General features: G+C 36.8%; 1 protein-coding gene across 2 annotated transcripts in view; it reads left to right on the forward strand.

Moving 5' to 3' along the window:
* The window catches only part of KIF5B (kinesin family member 5B), a 32,891-nt gene that overhangs the window by 9,149 nt on the left and 6,985 nt on the right, over positions 1–16,757 (forward strand). Inside the window, exons 3-20 of one of the 2 annotated variants that reach the window (XM_074529191.1) lie at positions 121–194; positions 607–711; positions 1,119–1,167; positions 1,468–1,523; positions 1,630–1,717; positions 3,114–3,238; positions 4,658–4,762; positions 5,145–5,290; positions 6,756–6,904; positions 8,262–8,455; positions 9,376–9,444; positions 10,385–10,591; positions 12,325–12,468; positions 13,137–13,322; positions 14,180–14,297; positions 14,643–14,704; positions 14,817–14,926; positions 15,103–15,204. In XM_074529191.1, the coding sequence (XP_074385292.1) occupies positions 121–194; positions 607–711; positions 1,119–1,167; positions 1,468–1,523; positions 1,630–1,717; positions 3,114–3,238; positions 4,658–4,762; positions 5,145–5,290; positions 6,756–6,904; positions 8,262–8,455; positions 9,376–9,444; positions 10,385–10,591; positions 12,325–12,468; positions 13,137–13,322; positions 14,180–14,297; positions 14,643–14,704; positions 14,817–14,926; positions 15,103–15,204 (2,089 nt within the window). Of the gene's footprint in view, positions 1–120; positions 195–606; positions 712–1,118; positions 1,168–1,467; positions 1,524–1,629; positions 1,718–3,113; positions 3,239–4,657; positions 4,763–5,144; positions 5,291–6,755; positions 6,905–8,261; positions 8,456–9,375; positions 9,445–10,384; positions 10,592–12,324; positions 12,469–13,133; positions 13,323–14,179; positions 14,298–14,642; positions 14,705–14,816; positions 14,927–15,102; positions 15,205–16,757 lie in introns of both variants that reach the window. The other variant, XM_074529106.1, reaches the window with a different exon arrangement.

Here is a 16,757-nt window from a genome sequence, read left to right on the forward strand (position 1 = left end):
CAGACACTGAGTGATTTAACTTGCTGGGCATTTTAGGACTTGCTTGCTTGCATTCTGTTTAATTCAACTTATCTTTAGAAGAAGGAAATGAGCACTAATGAAAATACTCTTTCCCTTTAGATGTGCTTGAGGGATACAATGGTACAATATTTGCGTATGGGCAAACATCATCTGGAAAGACACACACTATGGAAGTAAGAATGTCAAAATAATATTCTCTTACTGTCACTGTCATGTCTTTTCATCACAATAGTCTTTGCTTTGTAGAAATAAGACATCAGCTTGTTTTCTTCTTGCAACATTTTGATACCCCATTATTTTTTTAGGACTGAGGATGGCAGTGTGGGGGTTTTTTTTCACATTCAGTAGCAGGATGAAAAACACGGGAATAATATCAATAGCATCACTTCAGTTGTAGTTTGGGAGAGTTCTGAGGCTGTTCTTTTCACTTTTGGGAAACTGGGGGGCTCACCTTACTTCATGGAGTGAGTGCATTATACCTGTCAGTATTTTGTCTGTTAAACTGAACTAGATGTCTTGTGTTTGAGTACTGTTTGTAATGCTGGATTGAGTATGAATTTTTTGTTATATTCTTTTTCTGTTAAGGGGAAACTTCATGACCCAGATGGAATGGGCATTATTCCAAGAATAGTGCAAGATATTTTTAATTATATTTACTCCATGGATGAGAATCTTGAATTTCATATTAAGGTAAACTTTTCTTCATTTTTACTTTAATCTGTATTAAAATTTGAAGGTAGTCTATGTGTGAATGGATATTCTGTATCTGTCTCAAATGCCTGTAACCTGGAAACCTGATAACCTGGGTTATTACTGATGTAACTGATTTTTCCTAAAGAAGAATTATGTTAAAACTTTCATTTTGTTCCATTCAATATTGATGGAAACAATGCTGATAACCTGTGGCAGTGCTGATAGTGATTGAAACTTCTGATCAAAACAGTTTCTTCCTAAAGATACATTTCAATTCAGCCTGAAGAACTTGAGCTGGATGTAGTGTTATGTGGGAGGTCATAGCAATCATGCTGAATCCTTGTGATCAAGATGCAAAGCATTTTTGCCTTCTGATATATCCCTTTTCCTCTTCTTACTTCTAGGTGTCATATTTTGAAATATACTTGGATAAAATAAGGGACCTTTTGGATGGTAAGATTGGATTTTATTTGTATTAAATGATAAAATAAGTTATTCTGGAGGGGTGTATTAAAAAAAACCATTATGTTACTTAGGTATTCATTATGCTAATAACCTTGCATTATAAAGGTACATCATAATGGGAAAGCATGGAGCTCATCTATATATTGCTAAAGCTGCAGTGGTGGTGCTTTCTTGTATGTTAAGCTTTTGTCAGGTGTGGCTGAGAGGTAACATTTCTGACTCGGGCATGCATTGTATGCAGTGCTCTCATTCAGTTTTGCCTTAGCTTTGGAATGTTTTCTCTTCCAGTTTCAAAGACCAATCTTTCTGTTCATGAGGACAAAAATAGAGTTCCCTATGTAAAGGTGAGCATCAGTCTGATGTATTTTCATCTGGCACTCTAGTGTGCACCACTTACTCGTGCCTTGTTTATGTGGTGTTATTTTTCACAATCCCCCATTTTTTCCCAAGGGTTGCACAGAGCGGTTTGTATGTAGTCCAGAGGAAGTTATGGATACTATAGATGAAGGAAAATCCAATCGACATGTAGCAGTTACAAGTAAGTATCACCTTCTGTTTCTTTTTAGTGATTTATCTATTTGCTTCTGGTATAGGGGAGGCACAGATAGTGAGCTAGATAGTTCAGGTGTGCGAAAGGGTCTGGCATAAGCAGTTTCAGTATGTCTTTCATAAACAAGTATTTCAGTTCATTTCTGGTTAGATCATGTTGCTTACACTGGGATTGAAAGGAGAAAGTCAGTCATCAGTGAGGAACTGTGCATCACTGGAGAAAAAGTGTAGTTCTGCTTTAGGAATAGTGCAAAATCCCAGTTTGTGGAATTTGTTTTAATCAACCTAGAAATCTGCAAGTGGGGCTTGTCCACAGTTTGATCATTCTGTTGCATATTCCAAGAACAGCTGATCAGAATTCAGACATGCTGCAGATTTAAATAGCATCCCAAGATTTTTGGCTGTAGCATGCAATTGAGTTGCAAAGAGCCATGCCATAGGTCTCCAAATTCCCACAAAAAGCAGGATTTGGAAATGACAGAGGGGTTAGAGAAGACAAGGGAAGATGTAGGTGCATGCAAAGTAAAACTTGAGCTCTTAGCAGCTGAGGTGACTGTCAGAAGTCTCAGAGCCAATTTCAGGATGTTTCACAATCTTCCTGTGTTTAGTTCTTTATTCAGGAAGAGATTATGCAGTCATTAAGAAAATATAAGCATTTTCTTCTCATTTCTTAGGTTAAGGATCAAAAATAAAAATAAAATGTTCCTTTTAAGGAGTGTGTCAGTCTTGTGGTTTTGCTTCATTGCTCCTAAGTAAAAACGTTCAAGTGGGGACTGCACTAAGAAAATTTGAATAGAATATTATTTTGTGTTCTGTGCTTCTTTAACATCAGTAAGCTGGTACTTTTAGAACTGTGAGAGATTTATACTTAAAAGGATAAGTATAGGATAAGCCAGATGTTCTCATTAAGGTTAAATTTTGTTACTGGATTAAAATAATACTTTAAATTCAACACGTCTTGTTTTCTCTTAATGTTTTACAGCAGAGGGGGCAGTACAAGACAGGAATGAAAGGCAATGGCCAGTTCAATTTTCAAAGAGGGATAAAATGGGGTACATTGGAAGTCTTCAAAATACTCTCCTATCAAGAACTAAATATACTTTATGTTCTAATAAAGTAAATTAATGTGTGAAATCCATGGTTGACAAGCTAGCAAACCTGATGAGTGAACTTATGTGATATTAATAGGAGCCCAAGGGAAAACTGGATCTTTCTTACCCAATTAGATGATACCATTGGTTTTGCTGCCTCTAGGTCTGCTGTCATTGAGAGATTACACTCTACAGCTTCATTAGCTTTGGATCTCTTGCTGCACTGTGGGGAGGTGTTGTTTTAAGTGAGACTGATTGTACAAATCTTTTTGATGTGTTTATTTTGAATTATAGATATGAATGAACACAGCTCCCGAAGTCATAGTATTTTTCTTATTAATGTAAAACAAGAGAATACTCAAACAGAACAGAAACTAAGTGGAAAACTTTACCTTGTGGACTTGGCAGGTAGTGAAAAGGTAATTACAAGTTTCTCTTTCTGCTCTGAAACTGTGTTTTTTCTTTACATTCAAGTATTTTACATGGTTCAGTTGTCATCTCTGAGGTGTGTCAATTTTGATGTTGAAATATGATTTCTGAATCCTAGACTGGCTTGGCTGTTAGATGCTTTAAGCTGATCCACATTTCTGCAAGTGAGGATTTGTAAATCTGGACTAGGGTGGGGAAAGAGGGTAAAGTTCAGTTTCAGTATCTGAGATGTGTGGGTTAGCCAGGTACAGGAATCAAGTTTTATGGTTGTGGAATATCTGGATTTTCTTATGTAGTGATACCAAGTTTCTTAATCTGAAAATCTGATTAACATTGGTTGACTGCTTGCTTTCCTATATCAGTAGCTTAAAGCAGAGAAGGAAATACATACTGTAATTAGTCTGCTGAAAGCTGGATTTCTGACATGCTTTTCATCTTTGCTTCTGGGTTTATCCCTGTCTTTACCTCCAGGCTTGCTGTTGTTTTTCCTTACATCATTGTTGACCTTATTGTTGTCTCTGATCCTATATTTATTCTGAAATGTGTTTCTTCAGTCAGTCTTTTTAAAGAAGAGAGCTGGGTTGCAGGTCTCCTCTCTCTGTAGCTCCTTTCAGTGTTTGTTTCAAACTTTACATTGGTGCATTTCCCTGGTCACTTTGAAATCCGTGCAGTTTTCTAATGGCTTGTATCAGTTTATACACTGGAAAGTAGAATTGTTTCATTGTAGTCATGGTCACAGCTGGGTGGAAATAGTTAAAGGGAATGTTATAGAACTGTAAGTCAAATTCAGCCCTTGAGGCAAAAGAGGCAAGGTGTATAGAATGGCATCAGGTCAGATTTTTTCATGTTTCTGCTACCTCCTTAAGCTCCTAGAGCACTCATGTAGGTCAGATTCTGCTTCTAAAATCTGTTCTCACAGATTTCTGCTTGTGAAGATTTTCTGTTCTATTTTCTAGGGATAGTAGTGGTATGTGGTTTGGGTTTTATGCTTTGTTTTGTTAGGGTTTTTTAAGGGGAGAGGTAGTTTGGTTTTAAGGATGATCTCTGGACAAACTATTCATAATGCTTATTTACTCTTATGGAATCAATCTTTTTTACGGACTTCAGAAAACTTTTGAAGTTGTTAATGTGACAGAAGTTACTAAATATACATTTATGTGTTACCAAAAGGTGTACCTTGCAGGGAGAATATTCTCTTCAGTTAAAAACGTGACAAATGTCTTCAGACACTGAGTTTTGAATGAGAAATTGATAATGAATCGGGGAAAGTCTGACTAAGAGTTGGCTTACGTGTACCTCATAAAGTCAGAGAGACTGACTTATAAGTGGGGAAATTATATAAGTTTTCTCTTAAATTTTGAAGGTATGTTTTGAAGATGCATTTAGTAATGTCCTGAAATATTGTATAGGTTAGTAAAACTGGAGCAGAAGGTGCTGTGCTGGATGAGGCCAAGAACATCAACAAGTCTTTGTCTGCTCTTGGAAATGTCATCTCAGCCCTGGCTGAAAGCAGTGTAAGTGTTCTCTTTTGTCTTTTTTTACTTGAAGGTTAAAAGTTTGCATCTCTGAACATACTGTGCAGAAATTCCCACCAGTCTCAGTGATATGAGCCAGTGCATTGCAGGTGGCCATTACTCTTGTACTGTAGTGACAGTAAAGATTAATAAGTTACATTTAATGCTGAGGGACCTGAGCATCATACTGAAAATTTCCTTGTGCTCTAATAGTTACCAACATAGAAATACAATTTTGTCATCCCATGCATCTTCAGTCTTATTATTAATGAATTAAAGTAGAATTTAATGTCTTTCTAATGAGCAAAAGTGTAGTTCATATTTCAGCAAATTAAATGTGTCTGAAAACCCATGACTGATAATTTAACCTCTTCCTTGGTAGACATATGTTCCATATCGTGATAGTAAAATGACCAGAATCCTTCAAGATTCACTAGGGGGTAATTGCAGAACCACTATTGTTATTTGCTGTTCTCCATCTTCTTACAATGAATCTGAAACTAAATCTACTCTTCTGTTTGGCCAAAGGTGAGTATGTGATTTAATTGGAGTAAATGCAGAATGAGAAATAAGTAAGGTGCTCTATTAATATTCCTGAACCAAGTTAATTAGAATGTTTACTTTCTTTCTGTAATTCTTCAGTGTATATGTGCCTAAGTGTTGTGATCTGTCTTGTCTCTAATATATATAAATCCTGAAACCAGCCAGGATCATGAAGACTGTATTATCAGGAGCATATATTTTGGTTCAAATTGTGGTTTAATGTATAATCTTGAAGGGCTGTAAGTACTTCCCTGTCCCCTGCCCTCCCTAAAGTAGGTAGGAAGGAGCTCTCCCCTGGTAAGTTGAAACCTTTATTTGCCAGGAGAGCCTGTTCTCTGGTCTGTATCTAACACTCCAGTAAACTTTGAAATTATTCTTGTGAATTCCTGTGTCATTTGTAACTGAATTTATACATACTCATTCCAATTAAGTACTTTGTTAGGTAGTTTTTCTTTGCCATTGTATTATTGTTGCTGCTTTGTTATACTCCAGTTCCTGACTACTAGATTGCATCACACTGTTCAGTGAAGCACATTCCAAAACCAGTCAGTGTTTTGCTAGTCCATCTGGTCTTTGATGTTAGTGCACCTCTGCCACTTCAGTCCAACAAGATAGTTTCCTACTGGTCTTCTCTGAGAAGTTTTGTATTATGGAAAATAGACCAGATTAGAAATCTGGCAGAATGTGAATAGTTAGTGAGTGTGGAGTAATGACTGCATTCTGCAGCAGTGGAGGTTTTGGGTTTCCTTTTAGAAGGAGGAGGTCTTTTCCTTTTATCATTTAGTGAATGAGCTACTGGAAAGTGTCTATCCAGCTGCAGCTATGTAGTTTCACTGACTTGTGCTCTTGGTGTTTTCAGGAATTAACAGAGTGCATTCCTCTCTCAGTTAGAGAGACTAACTACAGTTAGTCCAGTGCAATAATTCAACTTCCTAGGGATATCACATTTATGCTGAAGCCCTCAGCTGTAGCAACTGAAGGCTATGTAATAATGATATAATATAGTAGAAAAGCATATCTCTTTGAGTAGTCATGTGTCCCTAAGATTTTGCTTTTGGTTGAAATGAGCTGTTTATTAGACAGCTGGCTTGCATGCTAGAAGTGTCCTCTCCATTGGACAGTGTTTGCTAGATGAGGAATACTGTCTGTTGTTCAAAACTGTGTACAACTGTCCTGACCTCAATTCTTTCAGATGAATGTATGCAGCTTAATTTTTCCAACTCAGTCAGCTTGAGATTTCTCAGCTTTCTAAAAGTTGTGTTGCTCTGTCCTTTGACAGTTGTATCAATCCAAATGAAAGAATAGTAATTTGACAGGGAATAGAAATAAGGTTTTGGAAGAGATGGGAATGTTTATATTTTCATTAGTGATATATGAACATGGTATTTAGTAACCTTTAATTGCTTTCTTTAAAAACGAAGTTTCAGAGCTTTTTGCTTTCTCTGTGTAGAGCAAAGACCATTAAGAACACAGTCTGTGTCAATGTGGAGCTCACTGCAGAACAGTGGAAGAAAAAGTATGAGAAGGAAAAAGAGAAAAACAAGACTCTGCGTAACACCATACAGTGGCTGGAAAATGAGCTCAACAGATGGAGGAACGGTGAGAAGCAGGTTTATTACTATTCTGCAAACTTTAGGCAAGACAACACACACTGAGTTAGTCTTCAGGCTACCAGAAATAGCTAAGAGCACTATGCAAGGCAGTGATAAGGATGTTAAAGCTATAGGGGTAAGTCAGCTTTGGAGCATTATATTTTTCACTTTATGGCAACTGAAATAACTTCTAATAATTGTGTTATGACAAAAATGTCTGAAAGTGTATTCCTGTTAGATTGTTCAACACTTAGTTTTCTAGCAGGACTAGAGTTACTTACATTGTAAAAAAATAATTTTGGGGGACGCAAAAACTGGTATTATTTTAAGTGCAGAAGCTAAGTGAAATGTTTCCTTTGTTTTGGTTTTGTGATTCAAAACAATACTACAAGATCTTGCCTTCATTTAAAACTCAAACATGTCGACAGGCAAAAAACCCATCCAAACCCCAAAGTTGCTGACAGTATCAAATATGTGCTTGTTAATTCTTCCTGAATTATTAACTTCTTATCAGTTCAAGTGGCTGGCAAAATGCAAGTTAATAGTGAAGCCATAAATTCAGGAAAGAGAACATAGGTCATGCAGATATACTCTGGAGTTTCGCAGCTGTAGAATATGATTTTGCAATCTGACAACTGCACCACATCCTGATAAAAATCTGTAAAAAATGAGTTTGCTGAAATAGGTTTGGTAGGATATAGGGGGGTTTTTTGTTTGTTTTTGTTGGGGTTTTTTTATTGTTTCATACAGCTGGTATGAGGTCACACCTGAAATGTCAATATTCTGAAAGAACTATACTTAACATCAGATACTGGAGTGTTGGAAAGAGCCTGTACCTTCCAAGGACTGCATGAAATGTTTTGAATAAAGCACTAAGAAATTTAGTTTAATTTACTAGAGAAGTGCCTTGGTATGTTCTGTCTTCTTTGTGAAGTTAGTGTTCTCATCAGAAAAATCTTTATGAACATGAAAGGATAAAAGTGTAATTGAAAAGATTTTACATTAGAAACAGAGCTATGTAAAAGTAAATGTGGCTACCTAGTAAAACAGTGCCAAGGGAGACAGAGAGTTTTATGTCTTCTGGGAAAATTAGGTGACTTTCTAGAAGATAAGGTTTGATGTGTAGTTTGGAGCTCATAGCAGAGTAACTGGGTGAAATACGATGTTTTGTAGTAAGCAGGAAATAGTTTGGATGATCTAGTGGGGTTTTGTTTGTTTGGGGTTTTTTTACCAAGTAATCAGCTGAACTCAATTGCTTATTAACTGTGTAAAACTGTTAGTAGGAAATATGGAATACTTCTCAAGGGTAATTTTGTGGGAAATATGTCATGGCTAACTGTACTAAAATTAAGTTTACTTTTAAGGGGAGACTGTACCAGTTGATGAACAGTTTGACAAGGAGAAGGCCAACTTAGAAGCTTTTGCAGTGGACAAGGATATTACTGTTATTAATGATAAACCAGCTACCACAATTGGAGTAACTGGCAATTTCACTGATGCTGAGAGAAGGAAATGTGAGGAAGAAATTGCCAAACTTTACAAACAACTGGATGACAAGGTATGCCATTCTTTCTTAATGTAAGATCTCTTGAAAATATGTCTTGAACTATATTCTTGTATAATGCATCTTCATTATTCTTAGGAGGAGAAGCCAAGGGGCTGGTGCAGATCTCTTCACTCTTGTGGCTTGAGGGAATGGCCTGAAGTTGTGTCAGGGGAGGTTTAGGTTGGATATTAGAAAAGGTTCTTCCTCCAGAGGGAGGTTGAGCACTGGGGCTCCCCAGGAAAGTGCTCACAGCACCAAACCTGATGGAGTTCCAGGAGCCTTTGGACAATGCTCTTTGGCACAGGGTGTGACTCTCAGTGTCCTGTACAAGGCTGAGAGTTGGGCTTGATGATCCTGATGGGTCTCTTCCAGCTCAGCTCATTTGTGATTCTGTGTTTAATTTGCCAGGATTCATTTGTTAGCTCAGCTTGTTTAAGTATTTGCTGAGAGTACTTCCTCTTAATTCTGATTAAGAGAGATCAAAGTTGCCTTACCTGAGGGAGTATCATTTGTTAGCTGGAAAACAATAGTTGTGGGAAAATTACTAATTTGAAGCCAAATTTTTTTTCATGTTTTGAATATTTTATTTGAAATTTTAAAAATCTCAAATTTAAGCAGTAGTGTACTGTATTTGAATAGAAAAATATTTTAATTAACAATTAATTGTTCCTTAGAACAACTTGGAGAAGGCTTGCAAAAACACAGGTATAAGTTTTTTGTCTCTGAAGCGTGGTGAACTACACATACATGCCAGGTTAAGAGCCTAATGAATCAACCAGTAAGAAGAATTATTTTTTGCTTTTATTGCTTTTTTTGTGTAATTGTCTTGGAATAAAGAAAAGTTAGATACCTTATGTCTGCTATCTTGTAGATTATTTTTTTTCTGAGTGGTATTTGTCAGCTTAATGAACACAGTCTTATTTCAACTACAGGATGAAGAAATTAATCAGCAGAGTCAACTAGTAGAAAAACTGAAGACACAAATGTTGGATCAGGAAGAGGTGAGTTTTGCTCTTGCATCTATGTTTTATTTTCGTTGTCTTTCCATTAAAGAAATCTTTGGTATTTGGAATAGGTCACAGTTTATGACCAGGAAGTAAAATGGAAGTATTTTATGCAAAGGCAGTTGTCTTCCCTATGCAGAGTTAGCAGGTTGTCAAAACTGAAGGTAACTTGATTTAATGTAAGAAATCTGTTCTAAGGTTTACTTCTGGTCAGTTGCTGTACAGAGATGGAAGGGAGAGGAGGGAAAAGTATTGGCTCATAATGCAAAAGGAAGTATCTATGTGTTAACTCACACCATACTTGCTAGAATATTCAAATTATTTGTGTGCACATGTTGCCAGGGATATAAATTAATGAGACGAAATTCCTATTAATAATAGGAATAGCCAAAATATTACAAAAATTATTTCTGTATAGCAAAAATGTTAAAGTAATCTTTGTGTGCATATTCAGAAGGAAATGGGCTAAGGAGTAGGGAAGTTGGAGATACTGTTGAATCTAATTTAAATAAATAAATCTGCTTATTTAGCAGTTGTATCCTTTGTCTAGTTATTCTTCAGCACCTAACAGATTTAAAATGCTGAAGTTTAGTCCCTAGACTATTGAGAATTCCAGAGTCCTGAGTAGTGTTCAGTGACTTTTTTGAGAACTTGAAATATTCCATGTGCATTTCTGGTTGCTACTCCTATGTCTTCATTTGTAATCACTTCCAGTTTTAGGATATTTAAAACCTTAAAGAACTGTGAATATAGATGGTGAATTTAGTTGTTCATTATATTCTGTTCTTGGTATCCTTATTGCATGAAGGTAGTCACTAGGAATGTAGATACAAGCTATTGTACAACTAAAAGCATTAATAAAATTCAAGATATGCGTGGAGTTCTCTTAATGATTATTTATGATTTTTTTTTTATTAAACCTCTGTCAATGTTGCAGCTTCTGGCATCAACCAGACGGGACCAAGACAACCTGCAAGCAGAGTTGAATCGCCTTCAGGCTGAAAATGATGCTTCTAAAGAGGAAGTGAAGGAGGTGCTACAAGCCCTTGAAGAATTAGCTGTCAACTATGATCAGAAGTCTCAGGAAGTAGAAGATAAGGCAAAGGAATATGAACTGCTTAGTGATGAACTCAATCAAAAATCGGTATGAAATTGGGATAAGAAATTACTCATAATCTTCAGTGTGACTTTCTTGCCTTACCTGTAGTTTTTAAAGTCATTTGAATATGTTTCACAAGGGAAAATGAGATCCTAAGTCTAAAACTTACTTCATTTTTGCTAGGGAATGATTATCTAAAACCTGTAAGCTTAAGAAAAAATGTATGGTGATTATTTACCTTGATAGTGCTTGTCTTTTTAGTGCCTGGGACATTTTATTCCCTGAAGTGTGTTCAGAAATATCCTAGGTGTCAAAACTTAAAACTTTCATTACATGCTGGTGTTGTTTGCCTTTCTGATGCAGTTGGGAAAATCCTGGCTTAAGAATCTGCTTCTTCCAATCTTGAAGTTCAGTGAGCATGCTGCAGTTTCTCTTGAAAGGAATGTGTATTTGCCTGCTGTGTGTTTGGAATGTGAGATAACTTACCTTGATACCTTCAAAAATGAGCAGTTTGGTTTACTTTCTGAAAGGAGTAGTTGGGGATGTATTCCACAAGATGACCCTTGTTAAAATACAGATGCAGCATCAGTCTCACAGGCTACTGTACACCTCCTTACATCCCTGAACTGACATCCTCCTTACATTTCTGAACTGACAGTTTTGGTAGCCAGTTTTTGGCAGACCTCAATCAGTTTTAAGTTAAGCAGTTAATTCTCTACCTACTGTCCTAAAATTCTAAGTACTGGAAAGGATCAGTGTGTTTGCTGGCATTGCAGACAATATCAATGACACAAGTCTCACTCTTCTCTGTTCTCGAAGATAAGAGGGTCTGAGTCTTCTAGTGGCTGTGTCTTCCAATTTTCAGTTAGGAACATTTGACATGGGAGAGCACTGATGATGTAATTGAAGTTCACAAGATCATGAAACTTCTTTTTAATCTTCTGAATCTTCTGAACTGGTAACTTACATCACTTGAAGATTGGCCAAAAGTCAGCGAATTATGAAAGTCAGTCTTAAGAGCAGCATTTAAAGGCTGTTGGAATAGGCTTGTTCTGTGTGTATGTTTCTGAAGTGTATGGTTTGTTTTTTGATGGGGTTTTTTTCTTGTTTGCTCTATTGGTGTAGTTTTTAGTTATAGGTACTGATTCTAGGTATTATAACTAACATCCAGTGAGTGCCATGAGTAACTCAATCTGCAAGAAAGCAACTGTTCAGAGATGTCATAAAATGAAGACATCCCAGTCTGGCACTGCTAACCCATGCAGTAACCATCCTTTGGCATCTCTGCCCAAGATGCAGACTAATAGCAGACTCTTGAGCATGCAAGCTGCTGAGCTGCAGCCACTACAACCACAGCAGCTCAAACCAGCTGGAAAAGTGCTCAAGAATAAGTGCTGTGCTTATAAAATATCAGTACTGGAAGAGTATTCTCATTTTTTGATTTGCAAGTAGGGAAGAATTGAGAGCTCTGCAGATAGAACTGAAATTGTTTTAATTTACCAAAGTATGGTGGAAATTGTTGGACTTGTTTTCCATTTACCCTTTTTCTATAAATGTGATTCCCTGCAATATTAAATTGTATATAACTCTAAATGCTGTTTAACAGTGTTAACACTAATTTTGCTGCAGAATTTTAAGGTTTTGTGAGTTGAAGGTCTCTGTCCCCAGTACTTTTTAGTTCTTTCAGAAGAAATTCTGGTTCTCTGTAAATAGTATGACACTAGTTCCAAGAACAAGAGTGTGTTTTGTTTAATCAAGGGTAACTTCTTTTACTGTAGGTCACTTTAGCCAGTATAGATGCAGAGCTTCAGAAACTTAAAGAAATGACCAACCATCAGAAGAAACGAGCAACAGAAATGATGGCTTCCTTACTAAAGGATCTTGCAGAAATTGGAATTGCAGTAGGAAATAATGATGTCAAGGTAAGAGTTAATCACTGCTGTTTTCAGTGCCATGTATTAAACACATGCAGTGTGGATAGGTGGGGACATTTTCTTAGTATGATAAAAATTACCACCATAGGAAGCTTCATCTGTATTAATAATTTGGACATAAGCTTCTCCAGTGCTTGTATTGTGACTTAGTCAGGTCCCAGACAGAATTTGATTATGCATAGACGAGGAAGAGCATGCATGATTTTTTTCTGAAGCAGTGTTCTCAATCCTGTTATCAAACTGCTGTATGAAGTGGTCATAATCAACAGCATTGTCTTGGAAATCCAATGCTGACTTACAGTGACAGTCAGGATGATACTTGTATTAAAAACAGCATGAAGACATGAAGTAAAAAATAAGTCTAGAAGATGACTATAGGGCAAGAATGACTTGCAGTAAGTCATTCTGAGCAGTATTAGAAATAAATTGTGAATTGCATTTACTTCTTCAAGCAACTCATTGTCTTTGTACAGACTTCTGAATAATCAATCAGATAACTTAAATACCAGAATGTAAGTTTTTGGGTTTTTTCTGAAGTTCTGTGGTTACCAGTTCAGGCTGGGGATGTGTCCTGGGCATTAAGATGCTCCAGTGCACTGTTAGATCACTTCTGTTATGTGAGCTTTCTAAATGTGCAATTCCACCCTTTTCAGCAGCCTGAGGGAACTGGCATGATAGATGAGGAATTCACAGTTGCAAGGCTGTACATTAGCAAAATGAAATCAGAAGTGAAAACAATGGTGAAGCGTTGCAAACAGTTAGAAGGCACACAAGCTGAAAGCAATAAGAAAATGGAAGAAAATGAAAAGGAGTTGGCTGCCTGCCAGCTCCGGATCTCACAGGTAAATATTTCTCTACAGTGCACAGTGTTCTTTATAAATTAAATTCATTAACCTATTAGGGAAAAAGAAAAGTTGCAGGGGTTTTTTGGCACCTAAAAAGCACACTGTGAGTGAGCAGCCATCAGCTGTTTCCTTAGTACTGTCATCAGATTGGATGCTTCTAAGTAACTCTGCATGGCAGGAAGTCAGAATTCCTGCAATTTATCTGTAGCCTGCTAATGCTTTTGTAGCACTTGTATTAAATACTGGAGCCTGTGTGTTCTCCACCACAGGATTCTTTACAAATGCAAGTCTTACAGAAGCAGTGGCTAGTGGGCACTCTGCCTGCTAATGCCTCAGGCTGGAAGTGGGAGAGGTAATAGCAGAGTAAAATTCCAGGAGGTTTGTATAGCAGATTAAATTTATTTCTAATGTGAGAAAGGCCATTTTAATGTGATTGTTAGAAAAGATAAGTAATGTGAATTCTAACACTTCTGAAAACTGTAACCTAGACATGCAGTTTAATATTTCTGTATATTGTTTTTCATACAGATAATCATCTCTTTTAAAATCAGGAGATGCACGTTTCAGGGCAGTTTTCTAAATACAGTGGCCCTCTCTTGCCTCTGTTAGTATTTAACATTCAAAACATCTCCCAGCCAAAAATGTATTTCATTCCAACCCAGAATAAAGACATTGTCTTAAAGGCTGCATTACAGATCTTCTTGAGTAGTCATATTCTTCTAAGAGTCTAGCTGGCACCATTTTTGTTTTGAGATGAGGTTACTTGCTGTGTAAAAAATAAGTATGAACCGTTTATGCAGATGTAATTCCATGGTACCTAGTTCCAAAGCAAATGAATCTTTTCATTCCACAAGCATGAAGCCAAGATCAAGTCACTGACTGAATATCTTCAGAATGTGGAACAGAAAAAGAGGCAGCTGGAAGAATCTGTGGATTCCCTTAATGAAGAATTAGTTCAACTCCGAGCACAGGGTAGGACTTGCCTCCCTACACCCACCCAGCACCACCATTTTAACAATATAGTGATAAATATAAAGTGGGAATTGCTCTGTTCTGTTGAGGTTGAAAGGTAGAGCTGTAGAAAGGCTTTTTGCTACTAAACATGTAGCATTAATCCATGGTAAAACATGTTTGCTGCTTGAAAGAATTGTTATTGATAGGATTAAAGGTGTTACTAATTGAATTAATTTTTGTGGTGGGAGGGGACTTTTTCTAAATTGCAAGGTGTTGGCAAGGGAAGGGAAATCAACGCCATCATCCATGTGATTGCATAAATACCTGGCTGAATGGGTTTTTTTTGTTCTCTATCCCTTCTAGAAAAGGTCCATGAAATGGAGAAAGAGCACTTAAATAAGGTTCAAACTGCAAATGAAGTCAAGGTGAGGTAATTTCATTGCTTAAAAAAGAAGAAAACCCAACAACCCAAATTCCCCCAGAGTGAAGCCTGGTGGTAACTCAGAGCATTTGATATGTTCTGGTTTTTTCTAATAGCAAGCTGTGGAGCAGCAAATTCAGAGCCATCGTGAGACACATCAGAAACAAATCAGTAGCCTGAGGGATGAAGTTGATGCAAAGGAGAAGCTCATCACTGAGCTTCAAGAGTGAGTACTTGGCTTTATTTTAGTGGTGCCAAATGTCTCTGGACTGGGCAAGTACAGAAGCACAGTACAATGGGAGGAAGTGGTGAGAGTTTCCTCCAGAACTGTCCTTCTGGCTTCCATTTTGTTACTGAATGAGCTAAGAGTTTCAGCTGATCAAATATTTCCTTTGTGTTCAGCCAAAACCAGAAGATGATGCTTGAACAGGAACGTCTGAGAGTTGAGCATGAGAAGCTGAAAGCGACTGATCAGGAGAAAAGCAGAAAACTTCATGAGCTTACGTGAGTGATACTGAAAGTGATGCGTGAAACAAATGTGTGTGGGGACACTTGCTCTAGAACTAGTGGCCACTGATGCACTGCCTCTCACTTTATAGCATGCTTGTTAAAGAGGCCTTCTTGAACCTTTTTTAAAACCTTTGCACTACATGAATACTTAAAATAAGGAGTAAAATTATGAAAGTTATGAAGGCCACTACTGTTTTTTTGTTATTATGCTATGGATTGGAGTAATTAACTTTTCAATTTGCAGCTAAGTGTTGCATTCTGTAAGACTGCAAGAGTCTTCTAACAATTCCCCTTACTCTTTTTGTGGTTCTTGTGTTCCCTTAATCTTTTTATAGTTCTTAGGTGATTTAACTTGTTAGGTGGCTCTAACTGGTTTGTTCTTAAAATTAAACATTGCAGGCTTCATTGATGAACTAAATACAATGTGTTAGTGAATTAGAGACTGGAAAGTTAGTGGAAAAGTGAAATTACATTCTGCTTGCAGGTACTACCCAAGTCAAACTTGAAAAGAGTTCTCAGCTTCTAGAAATCTGACCTTAGTCTCCTGGAAATCTTTCTAAGTTGTAACCCCTTCCTGGTGCATACAAATTTATCTTTACAGAAGCTAAAAATACATTATACTTAAAGTACTCTTTGAAAAGTTCTTTTTGGTTATGTTTAAAACACACAGTGGTTTTCAGGGGTTTTTATCATGGTATTTGAAGTAGTCAGAGGGACCTGACTCATCTGTGCTGGTAACCAAGAAGTAAGGCTTGCTATTTTTTTTTACCTTTTTGTTTGTCCTGTTTAACTGACTAAACTTTTAACAGCACTCTGATCTTGTGATTCCATCTTATTTTGATTTATCTATCTGCCACAATGATTACAAAACTTACATTAACTGCAATAGATGTTCTTGTAAGATTCATTCCTCTTCAAAAGATTTGAAAAGTTCTAAAAATTGTATTCTGTGTCCTCCCCCAGACTTTTTGAATCCAGTTGTTTTCCACTGAATATCATAAATGTACATGGCAAATGACAGACCAGGAACAATGCAGATTATTCACTTTAATTTTTTCAATTTGTGGTTGTAGAAGATGCTTGGAACTATTTATCCAGAGTCACCTGGAAAATGGATAGGATAGTGGCATTATTTAGAATATTTTATTAGATCAAATGTTTGCTCATTTAACTGTGAACTATGAACTACGTAGTTAAAAAAGCTTCTTTTGCTCTTGGAATTTCTCCTCACTCAGTCAGTAGTGAAACTGAGTGAGGAGAAATTCCAAGAAGAAAAGAGGCTTTTTTAACTACTTAACAGGACCACTTCATTTTTGTGTGGTCCTTGGCCTTTCTATGCCAATCTCAGGTCATAAAAAGAAAAGTACACATATCTTTCCTGTATTCTGTCAGCTTGGTAACTGCACTGACTTACAGTTCTGAGAAAAAACATTTCCTGTGCAGAAAATGCTTTCACAGTAACTGCCAAGACAGCAGCTCTGTACACAGATAATCATCAGGTTCTATTCCTGTACACTGACACTGTTGTTTATTGCTGGTTTTGCCAA

Source organism: Zonotrichia albicollis, chromosome 1, assembly GCF_047830755.1.
Source record: "Zonotrichia albicollis isolate bZonAlb1 chromosome 1, bZonAlb1.hap1, whole genome shotgun sequence".
NCBI lineage: Eukaryota > Metazoa > Chordata > Aves > Passeriformes > Passerellidae > Zonotrichia > Zonotrichia albicollis.